Raw genomic sequence first — 27,993 nt, forward strand, 5'->3', positions numbered from 1 at the left:
AGATTCAAATCACATTTGATTTGGGAAATCTGGCACTAGAAGTCCTAATGCATGCTGTTTTATTTGAATGAAGTGCATGTGTGCATTATAATATGACAGTCAATAACTGTCCTGTTCTGACCATTTCCTAGGATTCTCACTTGCAGTCATTTGATGTCATGTGCACAAAAAAATGAATCTACAGCAGCAACAAGGCACTCCAATGCAATAACTAGTCAACAAAAAAATCATACACAGTGTTTAGCTAATCTCCATTTCTATCACTGAGGTGAGGGTGTGAGACTGTGACTAGAGTAATTATTATATAAATTGTATGTATAACAGAATGCATGCATCTTATGATTTGACTTTTTGTGAACATTTGTTGTGTTTTACAGGGCAAGCCTCTGTGAATATATCAGTGTCCAACAGTCAGATTCAGGAGAATGTGGTGAGTGGGAGATTTTGTTTTGTTGGTTATTTCACAACACATTTGCGTCCAATTGGATTGGGTGAGTAACCCACCTTTGATCACATTGGGCACTGCTTGTTGGCTTTTTATTCTGCTTAGTATGAGTAACTAGAGCAGTTGTCATATTGGAGAGAAGTAAATGTTTGGTTGTTGTAATCCTACTGTCAGAAAATAAGATGCTGTTCATTAATACAGGGATTTATAATGTTATTTGTATGTGTCCAAGAGGGTGATATGATGTCAGATGGCATGGGGACATGGTCTTATTTCTTATAATCTACATGGAAGCCCCACTGATCAAGCCTGAGAATTCATCAGATTACAGAATTGTTAGGTCATTTATGTTTGGACAGCAGTACAAAAGCTCTGTTATCCGTTCATACTTGGGATTTTATTGACACTTGTATGAATTCAGCAGTCATGTTCCTTTAATGTTTAAAATACAATTTTAGATGGAGACATCAGTCAATTCAATCAATCCATTTTTATTTTTGTATAGCCACAGAACACTTTAAAGATTGATAAACAGGCAACAAAAAGAAACAAATAAATAAATCAAGCAATTAATTCTGTGAGTCTTTTGGTGGAGAATGATGGAGGTTTCTGGCTGACGCTCTATCCTCTGTGTGACAGGACATTGGCACTGTGTACCAGATCTTCGCTGATGAGGTGCTGGGATCTGGGCAGTTTGGTGTCGTCTATGGCGGTAAGTAGAGCCTCTCTAAGCTATGTACGATTTAATCCTAATTGTCTCTCACTATCAAGAGTTTCAAGGGGCATGTAATTTGGCACTGGGAGAAAGCAATGTTAGCGTTGCAGAAGGAGAGGAGACAGTAGTGAATAATTGGCTTGTTATTAATCACTGATATCAGAGCTCCAGAATGCAATATGGTAACCAGACATCATTATATCATCTTAATACTTGTAAGGAAATACACTATTTTGTATGATAATTTATGCTTTCATGAAACACTCTTGATGTGCTGGACATTAATCCCTGTTAGCTTTTCTGAGTTGCCAGCTAGTATAGAAAATGTTAAAGCAAATATGTGTGCTTTTAACACTACATCTACGTGGTTTCACTCCAAATAAGGTAATCCATTGTCCACTTGATTTTGTATATTAGCCAGCCATAGATTCAGAGTGTTAGCCTCATCAGATCCTCTGATTGGTGGAGTAGCTGAGCTCTAGGCTGTTCTGGGCATAGAGTCTGAGAAATAGTGGATGCCTTTGACAGTATGCGTTTCAGAGGACACACTGCTTGTCTTGTCATTGCTGAAAAAGCACAGATTTGCAACAGTGACCTAAGTGGACTTGTTTTCAAATGCCAGATTGAATGAAAAAGGGGGGAAATAATTGGAGATTATAAATGGAAAAAACAACATAAATATAAAGAATCCTCTGCTCTGTCTCCAGGAAAACACCGGAAGACTGGGAGGGATGTTGCCGTCAAGGTGATTGACAAACTGAGGTTCCCCACCAAGCAGGAGAGCCAACTGAGGAACGAGGTTGCTATACTCCAGGTATGCCACCATGGGAAGGCACAGGAGATCTCCTTAACAATCTGTTTGGTTTTACACTGGCAACATTTCAACCTGTTTAATAATCTCTGTGCTGTTCTATCACAGAACAACTGTAGGTATCAAGTTGCAGACACAAATGCTTCAAAGGAATTGTCTTATTTAAATGACTAGTTTTGACTTAACACCAAGCATAAAGCAGAGCAGACAAAACACCTTTAAATAAGGTAACTTGATTTAAGGTGTAATACAGGGTCTGATGCAGAGACCTGTGTTTATACTGTGAGTGCAGAAGTACTGTGGGGTCAATAGTATTATTTATAGTGTGATGCTCTAACAATGAGACTCTATGTGGAAATTGACACAGCATCTGAGATTTTTTTAATCACATAATATAAAACAGATGATGGGCCACAAGCCTACAGATTAAATAAGACAAGATGCCAGTTTCCACACATCAGAGCTCTGTAGTACACTAATCCTGAGCAATTGAGTCATCTTACAAAACACAGACTTAATCTACTATAATAATACTTAATCTACTTATTATACATAAATATTTGGACAGTGACACAATTGTCATCATTTTGGCTCTGTACACCACCACAAGGGATTTGAAAGGAAACAATCAAAGTGTGCTTTAAATGAAGACTTTCATCTTTAATTTGAGGGTAGTTACATCCACATTCGGTGAATGGTGTAGGAATTACACCAATTTTTATATGTGGTCCCCCCAATTTTAGGGGCTCAAAAGTATTTGGACAAACATAATCATAAATCAAATTGTGAGTTTCAATACTTGGTTGCAAATCCTTTGCAGTCAATGACTGCCTGAATTCTGGAACCCATAGACATTACCAGATGCTGATTTTCTTCCCTGGTGATGCTCTGTTTTTGGGGCGTTTTGCCTTCAGTTGTGCCTTAGAAATCAAAAGAAACCGATCAGAGAGAAAGCAAAAACATTAGGTGTGGCCAAATCAACTGTTTAGTACATTATTGAAAAGAAAGAAAGCACCGGTGAGCTCAGGAACACCAAAAGTCCCAGAAGACCACGGAAAACAACTGTGGTGGATGACAGAAGAATTATTTCCCTGGTGAAGAAAAACCCCTTCACAACAGTTGCCCAGATCAAGAACACCCTGCAGGAGGTCGGCGTATCTGTGTCAAAGTCAACAATCAAGAGAAGACTTTACCAGAGTAAATACAGAGTGTTTAAAACAAGATGTAAACCATTGGTAAGCCCCAGAAACAGGAAGACCAGATTAGAGTTTACCAACAAACATCTAAAGAACCCTGTACAGTTCTGGAACAACATGCTATGAACAGATGAGACAAAGATCAACTTGTACCAGAATGATGGGAAGAGAAGAGTATGGAAAACGGAAGGAACTGCTCATGATCTGAAGCATACCACCCTCTTGGTGGAGGTAGTGTTATGGCATGGGCATGTATGGCTGCCAATGGAACTGGTTCCCTTGTATTTATTGATGATGCGACTGTGGACAAAAGCAGCAGAATCTGCTCAGATTCAGCCAAATGCTGAATATTTATGGACCTAACTGTAAAACTTCACCATGTACACAATCAGTTTAGTTAAAATGCATGGTTTTATTCTGTAGTCATACCTGATGCACTGAAAACAGTAGACATTTAAAAAAAAAATCAAAAACAGCATGACAGCATAACTAGAGATTACTATTTATTTGTATAGCAGACACCTTTATCAAGGGTATCTTACATATTTTCTCTCACTCCATACAATGTACTACATATTACAAAGGGTTACAACACTAATTTGAACACAACAGTCTAAACAGTAGACATAAAAGACAAAGAGAGAAATGCATGTAGATACATTGGGAGATATAAGATAGCATGAAGGGAGACTAGTTGTTATGACCTCATTATAACCTGCTCACACAGATTGTCCCTATACTGAGACACAAGTTCACTGTAACCTATGTATTGAGTAAACAATGAGTTAATTCAGTAAAAACTGAACTGGGACAAAAAAAATAAGACATGCAGCCCTCTTAAGACTCAGCTATAACAGAGATGCCAACCTTCTCACTGTGTGCTCACTGTCCTTGACAGAGCCTGCGCCACCTGGGTATTGTGAACCTGGAGTGCATGTTCGAGACACCTGAGAAGGTGTTTGTAGTGATGGAGAAGTTGCACGGGGACATGCTGGAGATGATCCTGTCTAGCGAGAAGGGCCGGCTGCCTGAGCGCCTCACTAAGTTCCTTATCACACAGGTAAGGTCCTGAGTTGCACTCCTCTCACTGGCAGAACACACACTCACTTATTGGTCACACTCGCTGACCAATCTCACTGAGCAAACACACTCACTGACCACTCACTGAATACTCACACCATTCTCACTGATTAAACAAACTTACTGGCTCGTCTCACTGACCAAGCACACTCACCGTCTCAACAATGTTTCTGATTGCTCACACTGGTTTTCTGAAAGATCACATTTAGCTCACTGCTCACTGACTGGTCATTGAACATTTTGTCTGGCCACTGAGATTGTTCATTCTGGCTGAAAACACTAACTCATTGAAAACCCTCTCTCTTACTTAATACTGACTGACACACTGACTCGCAATCATAGGTAACACTTACCTGCAACATTGACTGAACACTCACTGGCCAATCACACTGACTTGAGCATAATTACTGAACACTCGCAGATAACATTCAGTGATCATTCTTTTTCAATAATCATTCTCACTCACTCACTGACCATGTTCAGAACAGGAGGCTTTGTTTTACACAAGTCACCCAGATGTGTAGTTAAGGGGGAACTCCACTGAAAATCCATATTTTCTCAGTTTATTCTGTAAGTGAGTGACTTTTTTATGTCCGACTCATTCTATGTACCAGAATGGGGGCGCCCCTGACTACAAAACCAAGTTATCAAAATTATCCAATTGGGCTTCTCCCAGTTGAATCCTTTCTTGTCCATTTTTTTTTTTTCTTGCAGGGAGGGAAGTATAATTATGAACCATGATCTACTGTAGTTCAGTTTTTTGAAAGCAGGATAAGACAATTTAAGAAAGGCCTGTAAAAATAAGGAGGGCTGATACAGAATTTACAGGAAGATGTGCATATATCCTATGGGTTTGTGGTGACAAGGCTGTCTGTGTCCCATCACCTAGATCCTGGCTGCTCTGCGCAACCTGCACTTCAAGAACATCGTGCACTGTGACCTGAAACCCGAGAACGTGCTGCTGGCCTCCGCTGAGCCCTTCCCTCAGGTATAATCTACCACCGCCCTAACACACTTGGACACCCTCACACACTCACGCACTCACACGCAATCACACTCACTCACACATACTCATTGACTCAAACTGACTCATTCACAAACAATCTCTCACTAACAGTCCCTCTCCTTCTTCCCCATTTTCTCACTATTTCACCCCGCTCTCTCATCTCTGTCCCCTATGTGTGCAGGTGAAGCTGTGTGATTTTGGCTTTGCTCGGATCATTGGGGAAAAGTCATTCCGACGCTCCGTGGTGGGAACCCCGGCCTATCTGGCCCCAGAGGTGCTACTGAACCAGGGCTACAACCGCTCGCTGGATATGTGGTCTGTGGGTGTCATCATGTACGTCAGCCTGAGCGGCACCTTCCCCTTCAACGAAGATGAGGACATCAACGACCAAATCCACAATGCTGCCTTCATGTACCCTCCCAACCCCTGGAAACACATCTCCCCTGAAGGTAACCTGGTTGCCCACTCTCTTTCCTACAGTAAAACTATAGTGCAATAAGCGGCTCCTGAGTGTCTGTATCAGTATTACGATTATTATTATTATTTATTTTGTTTATTTATTCATTTATTGGAAGACGCCCTTATCCAGGTTGACTTAAGGTTTACACAATGAGCAATTTAAATTTGAGCATTACAAAAGTTCAGTAGTTAAAAAATAAAAATAAGTATACATCCTAGTTCAATGAGGTAAAAAGTGCAGATATGATAGTTAAGTGCTGTAATACAATGTGTGCTAGAGGGATGGGGGTATAAGAAAAATTACAGTAAACAATAGAAGTGCCAACAGTATGTAATTAAGCAGGAGCATAGTTATATACAATGAAAATAAGTTGATACGTATTAGTTCTGAACTTCTTTTATATCTTCTGTGTGGTTATCTTCTTGGTTGATTGCTATCTTTTGTCTTTTGTTTTGCTATGCTTTTTGTTTGTAGTGTGTACAAAAATACTATATTCCAAAATATATATGTATTAAATACGTGTTCTAGCTTATAACTTATTATTTTCAAAAGATGAACCACTGCAATTAACTAATGAACTTTGTATGTACAGCAGTAAATAGAGTGCTCTTACATATATCTTGAATCCCAGCCATTATCACTGCCGTTACAATCAGAAACTAAACAATGTCTGGGATTCCCCCATAGCAGGAGGGAAGATTTTGTAACTTTTGTGCCCTATACATTTGAATGTGTCTCTGTAAATCCAGACTGTGTGATGGCCTTTTCTTTACTGTTGTCCTCTTCCTGTCTCCTTTCCACAGCCATTGACCTGATCAATAACCTGCTACAGGTGAAGATGAGGAAACGCTACAGTGTGGACAAATCACTGAGCCACACATGGCTGCAGGTACGCAGCCCGAGCCACACTCTGATTTCACTGAACTGTGTAAAGCACAGCAGATAACGATCTTAGGAAATGCTATACTGGTTGCTTCAACTGATTAGGTAGCCTACCTGTATCTCTCTTCTTTTTGTTGTTGATGTATGAGGTTATTACACCAAATTCAATGCAATAACTTTCAGGATGTTATGTTACATTTTATCTCACTACAGGGCAGTGTTGCAGTGTTAGGAAAGTTGTAGAATCACAAATTGAGGTTATTTACTGAGGTTATTTTTTAGTTTCCTACACGTCATGTTAGAGATACAGTGACGAAGACCTGCCATTATGAACTGTGGATACACTAGAATCGTCCAGTTTGACCTAAATGCTGCAATGTCAATGGTTTATGTATCTACTTGCACTCTTCACAATGTGTTTGTATCTGCTCTGTTTTGTGCTTTTCATTGTGCCATGGGTGACTTACAGGTCTAAGCTGTTTATTCTAATGTGACAGGGCTCTTGACAAACAGTTACAGAAATTGAAAAAAAAGATGAAAACACACTTTCTTTCCCTCCCTTTCATCTCTTCTGCCTTCTTTTCAATCGCTGCCCTCTCTCCTCATCTCCTACCCACCTCTCCTCCCCCTGCTACATTCTCCTTCCTCAACCCTGTCACCCTGCACCGCCCCCCTTCCTCACCTGTCTCTCTCTCCTCTCCCAGGACTACCAGACATGGCTGGACCTACGGGAGCTGGAGTGTAAGCTGGGCGAGCGATACATCACCCATGAGAGTGATGACAGCCGCTGGCAGCAATTTGCCCAGGACCACACACTGCCTTACCCCCAACACCTCATCGCCCCCCCCCCTGCAGGCAGTGATGACTCCGATGATAGTGATATGCAGGGCCTGACTGAGCGTGTCAGCATCCTCTGAGCTTGGGAAGAGAGGAGGAGAGAAAGAGAGAGGGCTCTGTGTGCCCCAGCTGCCTGAAAAGCATCACCACTTCCCTCTCTCTCCCTACAGCTCTAACAAAACATAGCTGGATGCTCTTAGCCTGAAAGGAAAAAGGGAACAAAGAGAAATATAAAACAACAACCCTGCCCTGTTTCTGTAATGGAAGACTAAGGGACCCTTTGACTAAGCAATCACTTACTGATGTCCAAAGATATGTCCTTTACCTATTTGAAGACTTGACAATGCACCTGAAAGTCACTCTGTCTCTCCCTCTCTTTATCCGTCTCTTGAGTATGAAAACAGCAGCCTGAGCCATGTGCCCACCACCATGCCCTCCAGCATGGTCAATTTGCAAAGTACAGCCCTGCCTTTTATCTGTGGTCTTATGAAGTGATATAAACGCAATATAAAATAAATATAAAGCAAGGTAAATTAATGCACCTGATAGAGGAACACCATGGCAAATATGTACATTTAACGTTCAAATGGAAGGCACCTATTCTTCAATGGCCACTGGGATGCAGAAGCAGACACTATCTCTCCCTGTCCCTTGGGCAAAAGCTGTGATCAGTGGGAGTTGGAAAAATGTCCCCCCATGTGTATCCTGTCCAGGCCCTGAAGTCCAATAGCTTCCCACAGAACAAACTAAAAAACATCCCTGATTGCTCTCTCACTCAAGCCGTTGTTTTGCAAAGCAGTGGAGATGCACGATTGCTGTAGCCTGACTGCAAAGAAACATGCTCAGTATAAATATACGCTCCACTGAGACACTGCAATACCCTACTGACTACACTTTATTTTAGGAAAACATTACACAAAATCTATAATAAAATTGAACCAGCTCATATTTTAAACTTCCTGTTCCAAATAAGGATTCACAATTTCCTGTTATTTTTTCTTTGTTTGTTTTTTTCATTCTGGTGTTTGGACTGACTTTTTAAGATTTCACATTAACTGCTATTTTTATCTTAAATTAACCCTGCAAACGTACTTCCTCTTCCCAGCCCTGAAGAGTAGAGGTCTGCATTAAAGAGACATCCTGTTTTCAAAGGAGATAACAACAGTCATCAGACATGAACTTTAGTCAGCACTGTCAAGTTCCACAGAATCTAAATATCACAATGGATTGACAAAATACAAAACTCAGTAACTCTGACTTCATAACTGGACAAAGAAAACACACACCCATTCCGTAATACCCAATAATCAAAATATAGCAAAACCGTACTTCTGATTTTCAAAGGAACAACTGTAAATTTAAGGGCTATGCTTTTCAGAGAATGGACTGGGAATTTCTTCTCTTGTTTTATTTTTCTTATTCCTATTGTTGTTATAAAGCAGAGAACTGTTAAAACAGGGCAATGGTGTATAAAGATCTCAATTCAGCCCATCCTTCACACTCTTTCTTGGTGATAGCAGACGGATTGCACTATAGTTAGGGAGCCAAGTGCTGGCATTGGAGTTGCTCATACTCATCTTACAATGCTCCTGACATGAATGCCAAAGCTTACCAACAGAGATAGGTCCTCAACTGTCCTTATTAGTGTTAAGGTCCTGTAGCGTTTGTTTGCTTTATTCCATTGGAGTGCAGTCTCTCAAGAGTATGAAGAACAGAATTAGGCATCATAAGTTTAACCAACTGTTATGTATTAGCACCCTTTATATATTAAAATAAATCACACATTCTGTCACACGTGAACTGCATTTTTTTTTTTTTTCTTATTTCTGAATTTGTAAATTAGTAAGGTCAATGTTGGGTCTCCAACACATAGTTGGTTACCTTCTGATGTCACTCAGCTCTACAGAGCAGTCAAAACTGTGATTCTTAAAAAATGTGGTTCTGAAATGCAATAAAGCATACAAATACTGTAGGATCGTAATACCCACAAGGAAATGTAGTGGTTGACATTAATATCACAGCTGGAATGTTAGAGTTGTCAGGAGCCCTGTACATGTACATGTATTATGTACAATAATATATTACATTAGTAGAGTTGGCCAAGTCACTCCCTATTTAAATGCTTTCAACTGACTTTTATTAGTTTAAAGAGTTAACAGATGCAACCTCTGACCACTGCTTATAAAGCCTTAATATTTAGGGTATCCTACTTATGGATTAAAAAAAAAGATATGTAGACCTTCATAATGTCTAAATATGACAACAATTTGTACAGTACCATGTTGTAAAGTAGTTGTCTACTGGCCTTAGCTTTGCGAGATCTACAGTGCATACAAGGTTTTTTGGTTTTCATTCCAGCCAAGACAAACCTTTATTACATAAAGGAACTCATTTTTGACTTAATTAATAAAGATGAACATGATCTTCAGTCACTGATTAAACAGACCTATAAACCCTGACAGATTGGGGCTGTCCAGGAATGGGCTGGTGACCACTGAAATGATGGGACTTTTCTGTGTTGTGCGGGACTTCATGTTGGCAAAATTACTGTAAGCAGACGGCGATATGGACTGATTTCCTGCACATACGACAGGAAACAGGGACAGCTCTTAATAAGTGACATTGTGTTCTGGGTAAAAGAACAAGTGAAGTTCTTCTTTCATTAATTATGTGGATTTCTGTAATAAAAATTATATAAAGCGTTACCTATTCATGTTTCTTGAAGCTACTCCTTTGCTTGTTAAGGCTTTGGGACTTTGTTTTTTCTTTTTTCATTTGAGATATGTGTAAACTTACAGTTAGCTTCCTTCCATGTTTAGTGGAAGATTTTCATAACAGGAAACAGTGTTTGGCTTGCAGTTTATTAACCTACTGGAAATTTTGATTCCAGCATTTTTGACAGCATTGCATTTCAGGTCAAGTACATAGTTAACAGGAAGTTTTCAGTATTTGTTAAGGGGAATGTATACAAACTATTTTGATGCACAATATTTTTTAAGTTTTGCTGAATCGCTACAAGCCTTGTGTAAACTGAACACCACACATGCACAAAGCTTTAAAAGAATACATGAACATGTCTTCCTGTTTTCTGTCATCGACTGTTTGGTTTATATCAACAGAGTTGTGGTTTATTTAGCAGCAATGTACACTTCAGAAACATGTGAGAATATACAGTTAAAAATAGTCAGTAAAGGTGTCATATATTTTATCTAACGAAAGTCTGAATAAAAAAGCAGTACTCGTGACATAATATTGTCATAAACAAAACATTGCCACTAACTGTTTGTAATTTGTGTGATGACAGTAATAAAAATATCCAAGGCTTGACACTTCCCAATCACTCTGACACTCTGAAATTGCTGTTATTGTTTTTAATGCCATAACAGTTATTACAATTAGAGTACTTGGGACTGGATTAACACAGAGTTTAGACTAGATTTGAAAATATTACAATTACTGCAGACTGGCAGTGTTAAAAGCAAATTTCTCTAGCACAGGATTCTGAATTCTTACTAATGCATTGTATGATCTTAACATAACTGATTTGCATTCTACAATTCTCTCTATATTCAGAAATTCTGTTGGTTTATTTATTTGAATCTCTTTCCTACCACGGTCTGTTGCTCAACACACTAGTATTCAGTCCACCAGGGTGAAAATGCAGTGCAAAGGGAGTCGTTTCAAAAGAAATAATCAGCAGAGAATTAAATCTTCTAAAACTGGAGATGAAATTGTACTGGGACTTACACTCATAGCAATATTAAAAGGTAGATTTTATGTTTCAAGGTGCACTGCCAAAATAATTTTGGTTATTCAGCAACCTGCTCTTAAGGATTCAAGTTTTATTCCCTCAGTGATAATGTTGTGTGTGCAGAGTGCTGGCCACCCACATCTTGGCTTTACATGCAAATCTATAATTGCTATTAAAATGAGGGCCCTGTGGAAACTAAGGCAATTTTGTGCATTCAGCTAAAACTAACAAATATGTGTGCCTGCTAGCACAATTTACGGTTTTACAGTTCCAGGGAAAATATAATCATCAGATTGTTTGTTTTCCATCCACCAACATATTTAGAATGTTTTGAGCTGTGTTTTTAGGGTTGTTTTTGTGCTGTCTCTAATTTCACAATGTCTCACCTCTGCAGCAGTGAGATGGTGCTTTCGAATATCCTGTCTCAGGCGAGGAAAGAGTAACAAGTCATTTCAATGCAGTAAAATAAAAATAACAGCAACCAAAAAAACCTGCAAAATAATATGCATCAGATGCGATTGGCTATGATGAAACAAGTATATCTGACATGGAGACTGTGTTAATATGTGGCTTAATGTCATCATCTTGTGTAGCCACAAACCCTAGTTCCTTTTTCTGGAATGCTGTACAATGATACCAAAGTGTGAGACAGAAACTGAGAAAGCATGAAACCACAGTAAAATTATTACAAATCAATATAATTTGTTCTGTACAAATACACCTTTTATTGAATTCAGACATGAAAATAGATGTTAGATGAGCTTTAGCATGTCCAATTGATTCATCTTTTTTTTTTTTTATGTTCAACATAAATGTCATATCTGGCACATCAAAATAATGTGTTTTTTTATGTTTGACTTCACCGTGACTGCTTTGAACAAATAACAGACACCAGTTTACCCATACAGGATGTGCTTCTTTATTACAGATATTCATTACCACATTTTGCAGAATCTGTTTACATAAACTAATTTACATATTTAATACAGCAATGTATTAAATTACCTTAATTACTAATATTTAGTGTTGACACTTTTGGAGTAAACCACTGCTTAGCATGGTCTCAAGCACTTAAAAAAATGTGTACTGCTCACTAACTAATGAGGCATCTATTAAACCTATTCTATTAACAGTCCTGGGTATTTTACTGCTTGTGGTGAGGCTTCCCATTTTAAAATAATTGTCTGTGTGGCATGTTAAAGTAATCATTTAATATATGCTGTCAATACAATGCTGTTTAACTTAGGGATAATAGGGTTCATAATAAATCTGCACAATTAAATAGTTGGTATGAGGTACTAGCCAACATTCAAGGGGGTGCATTGACCGATCAATGAGAAGATCTTGTTTCCAAATGAGAGCCCATTTGGCTCATCATGATCATTGATGTCTTAAATAATCCCAGAGAGTCAGCGTCTACTAATTGGCTGGGAGAGCTTGTTCCAGATTCTCACTATTTTCTAAATAGTGCCTCCTGTTTTCTCCTACTTAAATCTGAATTACTTTGTGTTTATTTGTGTTTCTTTCTACAGTAAAGTTCAGATGAATGGCTGATTTCAGGAGTGACGTCCTTTAGCCAGTGTGTCTTAATTTAGTTTTGTGTTATGTCTAGTTTATAATTATTATATTATTATTTTTAACAGTAGTAATGAGAAGAAGAATATAAAACATCATACACTCACCTAAAGAATTATTAGGAACACCTGTTCAATTTCTCATTAATGCAATTATCTAACCAACCAATCACATGGCAGTTGCTTCAATGCATTTAGGGGTGTGGTCCTGGTCAAGACAATCTCCTGAACTCCAAACTGAATGTCTGAATGGGAAAGAAAGGTGATTTAAGCAATTTTGAGCGTGGCATGGTTGTTGGTGCCAGACGGGCCGGTCTGAGTATTTCACAATCTGCTCAGTTACTGGGATTTTCACGCACAACCATTTCTAGGGTTTACAAAGAATGGTGTGAAAAGGGAAAAACATCCAGTATGCGGCAGTCCTGTGGGCGAAAATGCCTTGTTGATGCTAGAGGTCAGAGGAGAATGGGCCGACTGATTCAAGCTGATAGAAGAGCAACTTTGACTGAAATAACCACTCGTTACAACCGAGCTATGCAGCAAAGCATTTGTGAAGCCACAACACGTACAACCTTGAGGCGGATGGGCTACAACAGCAGAAGACCCCACCGGGTACCACTCATCTCCACTACAAATAGGAAAAAGAGGCTACAATTTGCACAAGCTCACCAAAATTGGACAGTTGAAGACTGGAAAAATGTTGCCTGGTCTGATGAGTCTCGATTTCTGTTGAGACATTCAGATGGTAGAGTCAGAATTTGGCGTAAACAGAATGAGAACATGGATCCATCATGCCTTGTTACCACTGTGCAGGCTGGTGGTGGTGGTGTAATGGTGTGGGGGATGTTTTCTTGGCACACTTTAGGCCCCTTAGTGCCAATTGGGCATCGTTTAAATGCCACGGCCTACCTGAGCATTGTTTCTGACCATGTCCATCCCTTTATGACCACCATGTTCCCATCCTCTGATGGCTACTTCCAGCAGGATAATGCACCATGTCACAAAGGTCGAATCATTTCAAATTGGTTTCTTGAACATGACAATGAGTTCACTGTACTAAACTGGCCCCCACAGTCACCAGATCTCAACCCAATAGAGCATCTTTGGGATGTGGTGGAACAGGAGCTTCGTGCCCTGGATGTGCATCCCACAAATCTTCATCAACTGCAAGATGCTATCCTATCAATATGGGCCAACATTTCTAAAGAATGCTTTCAGCACCTTGTTGAATCAATGCCACGTAGAATTAAGGCAGTTCTGAAGGCGAAAGGGGGTCAAACACAGTATTAGTATGGTGTTCCTAATAATCCTTTAGGTGAGTGTATATAACAGTCTCATTTAAGTTTAGGTGCCGAGAAAGATCCTATCATTACTTGTTACCACAATTTCCCTTAACTGATTATTATTCAATGATTAAGGATAGGCAGGGCCACCTATAATCTGGTGTCTATTAAATTCAGACTAAACAGTTAAACAGGAATGAGAAGATATTTCTCAGCGTTGACAGATTTTATTTCTAAAATTATCAACAAAACAGTTTAATGCAACACACATTTATATTTAAGAAAACTAAATATTACACATTCTAGAGTTATGAATCACAGATTAACATTTCTAATTGATTTCTCAAATGTCATGAATCACAAACTCCAAACTGTTAAACTTATCTGAACTTCGTCGCAGAGAGGCCTCTCTGTCTTCGGGCTCAGATAACAGCGCATGGCACGAGGTCCATGTGGTTGGAACAAAGGCAGTCCGGTTCGGCTTTGTCCAAGAACTTCCACTCAGTCGATGCACCTGGAAGTTGGGGTTTCGCGAAACAGAGTCTTTTCCAAACAGATTTTCCACTGGTTTGAAGGCTCCAAGGTTGTGCACAAAATCTTCTTGGCAAGCAGGGTCTCTCACCGTACTTATTTGAAGACAAAGTCTTTGAGGAAAGCAGGGCCCTGTTTGGTTCCAAGGGTCAAGTTTCTTAAGACTCAAATAGCTATTTAAATGACTGACACTTTCGTATACAGTCGACTTAGTCAATTGTCCAGCTGTAAAACTCCACTGATCAGGTGGGCACAGGCGGGCAGTGCAGTCTGTAAAGTTCTTTATTTAATAAAGTCCATTAAAATAATTCTTCGTACGGCTCAATCTCCTTCTCCCAGTTTAACTCTTCTGTTGCCGGCAAAGACTTGGTTGGTTTCTGGTTCCGGTTCGGGCAACAGAGCTACAGGTTGAGGTGAGAGAGAGAGAAATAGAGGCTGTGTGCTGTCCTTTATACGCCTGTCAGATCAATATATGATTGGTTCTTCAGTTTTTGAGATTGGATTTTGGTTTCAGCCCCCAGTGTCCTATTGGAGGGGGGCTTGATTTATGACTGATGTCAATCCATGCCATCTTTTGGAAATGCCGGTTTGCCCGGGTTTGTAACTCTGTGTCTGGATTTCGGCTCTCGTCCATTTCAAAGAGTTTTTATTACCTACAGGCCCCCTTCCCCAGACATTTCACAGCAGGATTCCAAACTATTTGGCCTATTCTCAGTGCCATCCTCCCAGACTGTCACTTTGATGTCAACCAGTCCCACGGTTTAAGGAAATCTGATAACTTTGGGGGGAGAGGTCTTTGGATCAGTGCTTCAGCTCAGAGCTAAAATGCTCTTATCAAAATAACCCATCATAACGCTACAGTGGATATGACATTTAATGGATGCAGGGACATTGGGACGGACCGGGCAATTGTCTTGAAACCTCATTAAAGTGGGCGAGGAAAGCCAACAGGGACTGAGTGATTTCCCTTTGCTGAGTCCAGACAGCAGACGCCCACTGCAGAGCTTTTCCAGTGAAAAGAGTTATGATGAAGACAATTTTATCCTCCTCAGTAGGATAAGAAGTGGACTGATGAGCAAAATATAGGGTGTACTGCAGCAGAAACCCCTCACACCAGTCCAGGGAGCCATCATATTTGTCCAGTTCTGTGAAATTAACCGGTCTTACTTTCACTGCAGGTGCAACAGCTACGTGGGCCACCACTGCCAGGGATGAAGTTGATTGGAGCCTCAGAACAAGCTGGTTCAGAATGGAGGTTGTTTTTTTAGCATTAACTCATGCTTTCCAAGGAGAATACCATGAACAGTGATCTAGTGAACTGTTAGGTTCCCTAGATCACTGATGGTGGTGATCTAGGTGATCTAGTGAACTGTTAGGCAGGGAGTGTTACACTATTACAATAAAAATCAACTTTCACATTTAACTTTAACTTTAAATGTAATGAAAATGTCCACAATCCACTGTAATTTAAACATAACAAAACGTTTCAAAACAAAATCCGGTGAAACTTGCACCATTCGCATTTTTTGTGTCCTGAAACAACATTGGTAATTGAAGAATTTTAAAATACTGATAATTCCGTGCATGGGATGACATTTATATACACATTACACAAGATTAGAGGTATAGAGATTCATGGAAATGTTGCTGTGTGATTGGCTGGTTTATCATATGTAATTTATAATAAAATTATTATTATTATTATTATTATTATTATTATTGTTATTATTATTATTATTATTATTATTAATAATAATAATAATAATAATAATAATAATAATAATTCCAAGCATAGTGGAACCCTGTTGCGTCTGGTAACACCACTGTTGACCATGTGGTTGAGCAGCTTCTAACTAAACAACTATCTCCACCCCATTCGATTTCCAATCAATTCATCATGTTGGGTTTCTGCACACACATTCCCACATTCTATTTAGTTTCTATTTCATTCTCTCTCTCCCATGCGCAGACAGCTGTAGAATTTGCAGCGTTATTTCCAGCGCAGCGCTCTTTCCTGCCCGTTTCCTCAGAGGGATGTGAAGGACAATGTGAGGAAAACCTGGCGCACACCACCAAAGACTACAGTCAGTGTTACAGAGACAACACCAGCTGCTGAGAAAAGAGGAGTCCTATGAAGCCTGGGCAACTCTGTCTTGGCCTGGAGTTTGATCCCAAAGGTAAAGCATGCCTAATGAAAACTGGCGTTGCTCACCATGGTTTATAGTACAGGTGTCAATTGCAGTTCCCAAATGTATGGTGGTGGTGGTGGTGGTGGTGGTAGGGGGGGCTATTGGATTGCTCCAATTACATGAAGTGGATCAATGTAAAATTGCTCTCTAATCTGTAAAAAGTTGTGTTGATAATGTATCTTGAGTCCACTCAACTATCAAACTATAAGTGTAACTATAAATTATTAATGATCAGGATAGATCTAAAAATATTATCTCTTTTAATCTATTTTAAATATTTTAATCTCTTTCTGTCATATTCATTTTGACATGATTATCTCAGGTTGGAATAAAATCTATATACGTTTTATTTATCTATATACTAAATGTATATAGTGCTTTTCATCACATTCAGAAAACCTTCCAATAACTCTGATTCTGTATTGTAGCCCAGACACCTGTGTTGCTGAGACAGATATGTCACAGTACAGAATTGCATCTCACAGCACAGGAATGCACAGCACAGGGGGCGAGAAGGAAACTCAATTAACAGATAATATACAAACAAACAAGGGAATATATATATATATATATATATATATATATATATATATATATATATATATATATAATGCAACCCATTGCAACTTTATTTATTTATTGACAAAGCAGGGGGGGTTAAACAAGTAAAAGAAACAACAAAAGAGAGAAAACTTAGTCACCAACATGCATCTGCTTTTTTGCTTGGATGACTAATATGATCCTGCGTATAGTTCTTTATATGTGTTTTTCAATAACAAATGAATCTGTATTGTTATACACTCACCTAAAGGATTATTAGGAACACCATACTAATACTGTGTTTGACCCCCTTTCGCCTTCAGAACTGCCTTAATTCTACGTGGCATTGATTCAACAAGGTGCTGAAAGCATTCTTTAGAAATGTTGGCCCATATTGATAGGATAGCATCTTGCAGTTGATGAAGATTTGTGGGATGCACATCCAGGGCACGAAGCTCCTGTTCCACCACATCCCAAAGATGCTCTATTGGGTTGAGATCTGGTGACTGTGGGGGCCAGTTTAGTACAGTGAACTCATTGTCATGTTCAAGAAACCAATTTGAAATGATTCGACCTTTGTGACATGGTGCATTATCCTGCTGGAAGTAGCCATCAGAGGATGGGAACATGGTGGTCATAAAGGGATGGACATGGTCAGAAACAATGCTCAGGTAGGCCGTGGCATTTAAACGATGCCCAATTGGCACTAAGGGGCCTAAAGTGTGCCAAGAAAACATCCCCCACACCATTACACCACCACCACCAGTCTGCACAGTGGTAACAAGGCATGATGGATCCATGTTCTCATTCTGTTTACGCCAAATTCTGACTCTACCATCTGAATGTCTCAACAGAAATCGAGACTCATCAGACCAGGCAACATTTTTCCAGTCTTCAACTGTCCAATTTTGGTGAGCTTGTGCAAATTGTAGCCTCTTTTTCCTATTTGTAGTGGAGATGAGTGGTACCCGGTGGGGTCTTCTGCTGTTGTAGCCCATCCGCCTCAAGGTTGTACATGTTGTGGCTTCACAAATGCTTTGCTGCATAGCTCGGTTGTAACGAGTGGTTATTTCAGTCAAAGTTGCTCTTCTATCAGCTTGAATCAATCGGCCCATTCTCCTCTGACCTCTAGCATCAACAAGGCATTTTCGCCCACAGGACTGCCGCATACTGGATGTTTTTCCCTTTTCACACCATTCTTTGTAAACCCTAGAAATGGTTGTGCGTGAAAATCCCAGTAACTGAGCAGATTGTGAAATACTCAGACCGGCCCGTCTGGCACCAACAACCATGCCACGCTCAAAATTGCTTAAATCACCTTTCTTTCCCATTCAGACATTCAGTTTGGAGTTCAGGAGATTGTCTTGACCAGGACCACACCCCTAAATGCATTGAAGCAACTGCCATGTGATTGGTTGGTTAGATAATTGCATTAATGAGAAATTGAACAGGTGTTCCTAATAATCCTTTAGGTGAGTGTATAACGAGAAGTTACCTGACATAAATACTAACCTGCGTAGTTATTTAATGTCTGACTAACAATACTAATGAGAGACTCACCTTCGTCTTACTAACCGGTATTGTAGTCAATGTGTTTATAACCTTTTTTGTTTAACGATTTGTGTGTTATCATATGCGATCCCATGGTCTTTGATTTGGTCACGGAAGTGATTTGTCTTTGATTTGTTGATCTAGAGTTGAATTTTAATTTCTTTTTTCCCTTTTGTATAATTACTGTAGTGCTACATTTAGTCTTTGTTTTTGAATAAATTTGACAATTTATATCTTTGGAATTGGTGTCTGCGTCCAATTATTACAGAAATTGAGTTCTACAAGATTCCAGGATTCGTGATAAGGTGATACTATAAATTCACTTCTTTAATTGAAGTTCATAAGTGTACCTTACGCTACACCACGCTAAATCCAACGGGGCACTAAATGCGCATTTGTCTCTGCACTTCTAGATTCAGGATTTGCAGGCAATTTCATTCATCAGGTGATAGTTAACCGCCTTGATATTCCCCTCTCTTCTTGTGACCCTCCAGTTCATGTCGGAGCCATTGACAACCAGCCCATTGGTTCTGGTCAAGTTTCATGGAAAACAATCCCCATTACTTTAAATATTGGACTGCTACACACGGAACAGCTACCGTTACTGGTGATTGATTCCCTGGGTGCAGACATCATCATCCTTGGTCTCTTATGGCTTGTACATCATGACCTGACCATCTCTTGGAAGAACGGGGAAATACTTTCCTGGGGACATATCTGCCTTTCTTTTCCTTCCAGGGCAACCACATTGAGAGCCCCCTTCTGTCTTGATCCCCTGAGATTTGTTTCTGAATACCAAGACCTGTCAGCAGTTTTCACTAAGACCCAGCCTTCCCGATTACCTCCCCATCGACCATGGGACTAGGCCATCAACCTCCTTCCAGGCTCTTTTCCCCCAAGGGGCATCATCTATTCATTTTTCCTCCCATTATTTGACCATCCACATCACAGGCTGTGGTGAGCTTCTTTTTTGTGGCCAAGAAGCATGGTGGACTTTGGCCATGTTTTGATTATAGATGACTCGATTCAGTAACAGTGAAGTACCTCTACCCTCTGCCCCTCATGCCCGCTGCCCTGGAACAAATTCGAGGAGCCCAGTTCTTCACCAAGCCGGATTTACGCTCTGGGCATATAACCTAATCAGAATCAAGGAGGTGGATGAATGTAAAACTGCTTTAATTACTACCAGCGGAGTACCTTGTCATGCCATTCGGTCTGCTGAATGCCCCGTCCATCTTTCAAGCCTTTATTAATGAGGTGCTAAGACCTTTCCTAAATCGTATTGTCATCGCATACAATGACAACTTTTTAATTTATTCCTCAACTTTTTATGAACACGTCTCCCATGTTTGCCAGGTTCTCCAGTGCCTATTACAAAATAAATTGTACGTCAAGGCAGAAAAATTTGACTTCCACCATCAACGTGTCGGTTTCCTTGGATACATCATAGATGCTGACGGTGTCCACATGGATCCTGACAAGGTAAAAGCAGTTACAGATTGGCCACAATCCTGTACCATCAAGGACTTTCAATGTTTCCTTGGGTTTGCCAATTTTTACAGACGCTTCATCCGCAATTTCAGCACCGTCGTTGCACCATTGACCGCACTCTTACATGGTCTGACGCGGCCAGTAACGCATTTGCCCAGCTATAGATTCTGTTCACTACACCACCCATACACCCAAGATCCTTCTCTCCCCTTCATTGTGGAAGTGAATGTTTCTGAATCCGGAGTGGGATCAGTCCTGTCACAGCGACATGAATCTTTGTCTAAACTTTATTCCTGTGCTTTCACCTGCGGAGCACAACTATGACATTGGAAACTGAGAGCTCCTGGCCATTAAACTGGCATTTGAAGAATGGCAACATTGGCTGGAGGGCACAACACAGCTCTTCCTGGTTTTCACAGACCATCAATATCTTGAATACATACAGGCGACTAAACGACTAAATCCTCATCAGGTTCACTGGGCTCTTTTTTCTTACCTGATTCCAGTTTCACATCACATATCGACCCGGATCAAGGAACACAAAGGCTGATGCTTTATCCCAACAATTTGACAACCATACAGCTCCACTCTCTCTCAGACCCACTACCTGCTCTTCTACCTGCATTGTGGCTACCATTCATTGGAATATCACGGAACAGATCCAACAACCACTCTCCTCCGAACCCACTCCATCAAACTGTTCAGTCTACCGTGTCTTTGTCATGACCAGTCATTCAATCAGTCAATCAAAATTCTTGAACATGTTGTGCACTTGCCCAATCACCCTCTGCTCCCATGCACCTCCCAAACCTGGTTGCTTGCGTCCCTCTGCTCCACATATAAATCCCTCACTCAGTATCTGTAACTGCGAAGTTTTGTTAGTTTACCTGCATCTCCGACCATTCTCTCCCGTTGCCTTGTTATATCTTTGATTCCTCGACCACTCTGTTTTCCTCCTGACCACGACTTTGGACTTCCCCTGATTGCCTGTTTTCCTGATCGCCTGACCCTTGTCTGTTACCACGACCACATCTTTGCCTAGCCCTTGTTTGCCCTGTCCTGCCAGTATTTGACCCACACCTGTTTGGCCATTTCTACCATGCACCGTAACTGGGTCCCCTGTTCCCGTGTCTCGTGGTGCATAACAATTGAGATGTGAAGAGGCAGATCTGTGATGAGACATAAGCTTTTGAGAAAAGACACCAGAGTAGGTTTAGTGATTTAAAAAGCTTTTTTGATATAAACCAGAGTGTACTGAGGTCTGCTGCTGCTTTCTCCCTGTCGTCCTGCTGCTGCTCAGCATTACTTCCCCTCGCAGACTAAAGAGAGAAAAATCAAGAGGAATATTGGATTATTCAGAATTAGTGATTATTGTATGCATCTACCTGCTGTTCATTGTGTTATGCAGTTTCTACAGCTGTCTGATCTCCTTGGGGGTACAGGGGTCCAAATGCGCCGGCAGGAAATCCTGGAACAGAAGAGAATGAAAGAGAAACAGGAAGGACAGGTGGAAATCGAGATAGCTGACAGAACTAATAAGTAGAGGCTTTGTTGACTTACCTGCAGATCCATAGAGTGTTGTGTACCCTCCTGCTTCCCAAGTGTGCCACTGGTGTGCAGAACTCTCCCCTGGAGCAAGCAGGACACTGCATCCTTCAGAGGAGGGGGCAGCCTGAACTGTAAACTATTATTTGTTTATGGGAGCCCCATTTGCTTATTGTGTGGAAGAGAGGGACACAGCAAAATTATCCTAATAGGAGGTATAGTAAGCTGGCTTTAAACTGCTACCCCCAACCATGGTAGGGCTCATTGGAGTATGGCATTTACAGATAGCATGGGGTTAACTTTGGGTTAACCGCGGGTGGCGGGGGGGTGGGCGTGCGGCGGAGTTTTCTCCCGTGAGAGCGCTGGGGCGGAGTCCCCCCCTCAGCCCGGGGCCCCAGGCAATTGCCTAGGATGCCTACCCCCTTGCGACACCCCTGCCCATAGTGAGATGGTCCTATGGACCCAGGTCTCTGAACTGCCTTTTGCAAAAGAACACTGTACTGGTTGAATCAATGGGGGAGAGTATAGACTGGCAGGTGGTAGGGTCCTGATAAAACTTTTGAACCTCCACACTTTTCCTGTGGCTGTGCCCCAGCGTTGCCCCTTGGCAAGGGTGTTACAGGTAAGTCAAGAAGATGTATGCATGGACCATGATATTGTTTTACAGTATCAGTCCCCAGATGTGGTGATCTGTCCAGTAAAGACCACTCCTGCTGGGGACCTGGCTTGTTGGAATGGAGTTTGACACATGCATAGCAGGGTCAGCTGGAGTTCCTGTTGTGAGGGTTGAGTTTGCTTATTCACGAGCCAAGATGAAGACTTCGGGTGCACAGACACAGTTTATCATCACATTCCTAGCGGGACGGCCCCACTCTCTGGACAGTTCTATCACCCAGTGACTCCCGTGATGTACCAGGAGATGTGGGGGCTAGCCCTGGGCAATGCCAGTGGTCCTGGTTAAAAAGTGATGGCTCCTGGAGGTTCTGTGTGGACTACCGGAAACTGGATGCGGTCACTCATAATGATGCATACCCACTGCACGGGGAGTCACTGACTGGAGTCGAGTGGTATTACACCCTGGAATTGGCCAGAGGCTATTGGTAGCTCAAGTTGGATCCCTGAGATAGGGAGAAGACTGCATATTTTGTTAACTATTTATCATTAGTTTTTTCTGTTTTCCTATATGTACATTTTTATTGTACAATGCCTTGTTTTTGTGCATGTGTGTGCATTTTTATTAAGGCCATAGTGTCTGTGGGAATGAGTGGCCACTTTTTGCAGTGTTTGTGGTTAAGCCTGTACTGTTGATTTATTGAGTTTCTCTGCCTGACTTGCCCAAGGGATCACAAACAATGAATATAATTGAACTGGGGTATTTCCGGTACTTTCTGTGATTCAGTAGAATTACTTGAATTCCACAAATCCTCACTATTTGCAGCGATCTCTTATGCAGTTCAACACCCGTGACAAAATCAGATGAAGTGCTTCCAGCATGATTCCGTTTTTCATGGAGACAGAGGAGGTTATTTCGCAAACTTCTTTCTATGTATTTGCCTATGTATCAATAGTGGAAACTTTCTGCTTTTACATAGGCAACCCCCTGGGTGTACTCTTCACACTTAAATGAACAATTCCAGTTTCTGTAGCTGAATTCCTCTTTATGTTTGAATGATTTGTAAGAAACAACTCTTCTTCAGATATCTATGAAAAAATATATAAATATAAAAAAGTGTAAAATTGTATCTTCTACATTTTTCAGCAGAGCTCTCAGTTTGAAGGAATGGATTTAGAACACCTTACATTTTTGTAATTTTTTTAACCACCTGAAACTGTAATTTTGAGGAACTGAATGAAAAATTAAATGCTGGAACTGCCATGTTGAGAATAAATAAATAAAATCAGATTGTGACATCTGGTGTGGATCAGAAGTGGAGGACTCAAGTGCAGAGGTGCAGAGAGTGGACAGACAAGCAAAGGTCGAGTGCCGAAGACAAGGTCAAGGGAGAGAAGGCAGGAGACGTGGTCGAAGAGGAAGCAAAAGGTCAGGCAGTCAGGCAAACAATCCACAAGGGGAAAACCAGGAATCAGGAGTTGAAACAAACAGACAAAATCAGACAGTACAAAGGAAGGCAAAACAAGGATATAAGGATTAGCAATGATAAAAAGAGTAATCGAGACTTCACATTGAGTGAGTACAGCAAAGGCGTATATAGATGAATGTGACGAAGGCAGTTGTCAGTGGATGATGAGCTGGACCAATGAGAGATGAGGAATGCAGGAACATGTACACATGGTGGTGAGGAATGTCTGGAATGTCTGGGAAGCTGTTTCAGAATTCTGGAGATGATGACCTCTGGAGGGGAACTGGGGAATTATGGGGAGCAGCTCTCACACAGATACTGATCAAGCTACTTATTTGATTATACATCAGATAATACAGAATGTAACAGGTCTCATATTGTATGTCTCAAGACTCTAGAGCGACTTGAGAGCTACTCTGAGAAATCTGAGATGTCCCACGAGCTACGGGGGGTTGGGGGTGTGGGAGTGCTGACAGTATTTTCTCTGCCGTGATCTGTGGGGAAGTTGCTGATGGTATTTTCTGGAGACCCCTGCTCTGGAGTGAGCAGAGTGTATAGACTTCTTGTATCAAGAGTCTGGGCTGACAGGAGGAGCTGTGCTGATCTGATTCTCATAGGTCTGATTATAGACACCATAGGCTGTCATTTAAAAAAAAATGTTTTGGCATTCTTCCTTTACAGCTTGCAGTTAGGATGTGAAGACACTTGTGTTGCTAGAGACGTGAAATGTGTATAACCAGATTTTTTTTAGTTTCTATGAATAAGTACCTGAAGCCAAGATTAAGATCACAATAATAATCTGTAGGTGGACAAAACTCATCTTACGTCAACAGGCTCTAACTTTTCACTTTCACATAAGAATTCTGAAGAGTGCAGCTGTAATACCGGGTATCATGCAACATAGCTGGAGTTATATAAATGTATTCTATTTCCACCTCAATTTAGTTAATTTCACTTCCAATTCTGATATTTTTCAGTTCCAATTCCAGAATACATTTAGTATTGGTATTGGATTGGAATTGACCGCAGCCCTGATGCTTTTCATACAGATTGTTAGACATGAGCAAGTGTTTCTATTGAGTGAACACATTAATAATGTAATATTTAGATCATTTGCAACTCTTTGTGGAAGCAATTGACCTCTCTATATAAGCAGTGTTTACAAAGTGATAATAATATTTCTGTTTGAAGGAGAAACACATTCCCCCTTCACTAACCATGAAAATTGCTAATACCTATAGTTATCAGTAGACATTGCATGTATGCAAAGGGAGGCTGAACTGCAGTAAACACAAAATACAATAACTTGTGTATGTCATGAATGGTGGTGGTACCTAAACCCCAAATAACTGACTATGCCACACTCAGAGATTGTATGAAGTGGGGGGACCTCGACCACCCATTGAACTCTTCCCCATGTCAGGACATGCAGCACAGAGATAAGATGGCTAGGAAATAAACCATGTATTGCAGTGCTGCCCAAACCCAATTCTCTGGGGATCCCTATCCTACAGGTTTTATAGGTAACCTTTACTTATCAATTTCTTAACACCTGGAACCAATTCAATGTGATCAATTAAGCAGGTGACTAAGCAGGATTCTGGAACAGATCCTGAGGATAAATAATGTTGTATATTAGGTGAATAATTAATGGCAGAGATTGTTTTAGCAATTTAGTGGGTATAGGGTCTAGTGCACAGGTTGTAGTTTTCATTTTAGTAATTAAGGAGACTAATTCTTGGTGATTTAATGTGTAAGGTTGGCAGGGACTGTGAAGTTATATCTGTTGTCTAATGCTGTCGATTTTGCTATTGAAATTATCCATAAATTAACTGCAGGTGATATTGGGAGGGATGATCTGTGAAGGCTTTACCTGCTGTTTAGTTAGTGTCGCTATTGTGTTAAATTTTTTATTGCACTTTGTACTTTGTATTGCACTTATGTTGTAAGTCGCCCTGGATAAGGGTGTCTGCTAAGAAATAATAATAATAATAATAATAATAATAATAATAATAATAATAATAATAATAATAATAAGTGTGGGTTATTCCTATACATCTCTATCCTAGCAGAGTATAGGGCCTGCTTGTATCTTATTATATTGTCATTCCATGCCATGTGGAAGATCTCTAATTTTGTAGTTCTCCATTTACATTAATATCTATGGCATTCTGTTTTAAGTGAGCGAGTGACTCATTAAACCATTGTGGGCATTTCTTTGGTTGAATTACTTTTGTCCTTAATGCAGCTACTGTATCTAAAGTGCTTAGCATTTTGTTATGTAATAATTAATCTACAGATCCTGTTTTGATAAAGCTAGCATTAGGCAACAGAGTAGTACATTTATTAATAGCAGTAGGATTTAGGCAATGAGATTTAATTATATTATTATATTATATTTAATATGTAACTATGTATTTTATTGGTGCCCCCAGGGAAGGATCTAGAATTGGGGTCAGGATATGCTGGAAGTTACAGGCAGACTGCAGTGTAGGACTGCGAGGCTGCAGCCTGACTGGTGCTCTGAAGAGTCAAGTTTTTAGCTAGCTATATTATCAGATAACATTAGGGATCCTCTCTAGTTGGGATGGAGGCCAAATCTTTCTGTGATTCAGTAGAATTACTTGAATTCCACAAATACTGACTATTTGCATAAGCCAGGCCTTCCCAAAAACAATCCCAATTGTTCACAAAAGCGAAATTCTTCAATGCACACCAGTTTGCCAACCAGCTGTTTAGAGAGGACAGCCTGCTAAGGGCCTCATGCCATCTGTGTAGTGTTGGTAGAGAGACAATTATATTCTGAAATCATTTTTTCACTTTTTTGCATAGCAATATTACGTTTTTAAAACTCTGATTGTCTATGTCTTATATCGTTAGTGCCAGAGTAGAAACTTTACTGCTGGGCAATTCATGTAATTTAGCCTCAATGTCAGAAACTCTGGCTCCTGGGAGGCATTTTACTGCTACTGCTGCTGACACAATGTTTATATTTCTAACTATGGAGTCTCCAATAATGAGCACCTTCTCAGCAGATGCTCCGCTTTTGGTGAGTGGTCCGAAGGGGCAACTGATGCGCTGGAGCTTCTAAAGCCCCTTTTTACCCCTTTGTGCGATCACAATATGCTTAGCTTTGAAGCATACTTTCAAAAAGCACGGACCAAGTCTAAAACAATGCTCTACAATTTTAGAAGACTGTAGCACTTAGAAGAGTTAGATGCTGGATACAGATTCAGTCAAAAATGGATGGTTATATTTCAATAATACTACTAGAGGCCCAGGAGAAATTTGTACCAAAACTTAGCAAACTAAGGACCAAACAACATTGGCCAAAATGGTTTAACAGAAGTATGCAAAAAGATATTAAAATAAAGAAAATGTTGTATAAAGCATACAATGGAGAGAGAGACAAAACAAAATACAAAGAGTATATTGTACTGCAAAGAGATCGGGAAAGCAAAGAGGGAAATCGAAAGAAAAATAGGCTAGCTCTTGGAGCTAAAACAAATGCAAAGAGCTTTCTAAAATATAACAGCAAGAGGTCAGTAAAGGAGGTTAAGTTAAATAGCTAAAGGCTAAAAATTGAAGTATATTAAAAAACAAACAAGATGTGTCAAATGTTCTAAATGAGTATTTCACAGAGGTTTTTACAAAATAAAAAAACAGGTAACATGCCACAGGATAAATGAGGAGGAGGTACTAAAGGGACTAGGAGAATTAAAAACAGGGTACATGCCAGCTAATTTTCAGTAATGTCATGCCTATTCGCAAGAAAGGGGACAAAACTGAGCCAGGAAATAACAGACCAATCAGTCTCATCTGCATTACTTTCAACATTTTTGAAAAAAAAATATTCTACAGAAAATATAGGAGCATCTTAATGAAAACCATATCCTTGGAGATAGTCAACATGGGTTTAGACGAGGCAGATCATGTCTTACTAATTTATTAGAGTTTTGTTAACAAGCAACTGCAGCTGTAGATCATGTGAAAGCATTTGATATGATAGATTTCAGAGAGCTATT

The 27,993-nt window shown here is 40.2% G+C and overlaps 1 protein-coding gene across 1 annotated transcript in view; it reads left to right on the plus strand.

Moving 5' to 3' along the window:
• prkd2 (protein kinase D2) overlaps positions 1-10,137 on the plus strand; it is a 66,012-nt gene extending 55,875 nt beyond the window's left edge. Inside the window, exons 11-18 of the mRNA XM_066704123.1 lie at positions 378-430; positions 1,085-1,157; positions 1,868-1,974; positions 4,066-4,227; positions 5,137-5,235; positions 5,435-5,702; positions 6,517-6,602; positions 7,300-10,137. Coding sequence (XP_066560220.1) covers positions 378-430; positions 1,085-1,157; positions 1,868-1,974; positions 4,066-4,227; positions 5,137-5,235; positions 5,435-5,702; positions 6,517-6,602; positions 7,300-7,512 — 1,061 coding nt within the window. The 3' untranslated portion in view covers positions 7,513-10,137. The remainder of the gene's footprint in view (positions 1-377; positions 431-1,084; positions 1,158-1,867; positions 1,975-4,065; positions 4,228-5,136; positions 5,236-5,434; positions 5,703-6,516; positions 6,603-7,299) is intronic.
• The last annotated feature ends 17,856 nt before the right edge of the window (positions 10,138-27,993 follow it).

The sequence above is a fragment of the Amia ocellicauda genome, chromosome 5, assembly GCF_036373705.1.
Source record: "Amia ocellicauda isolate fAmiCal2 chromosome 5, fAmiCal2.hap1, whole genome shotgun sequence".
NCBI lineage: Eukaryota > Metazoa > Chordata > Actinopteri > Amiiformes > Amiidae > Amia > Amia ocellicauda.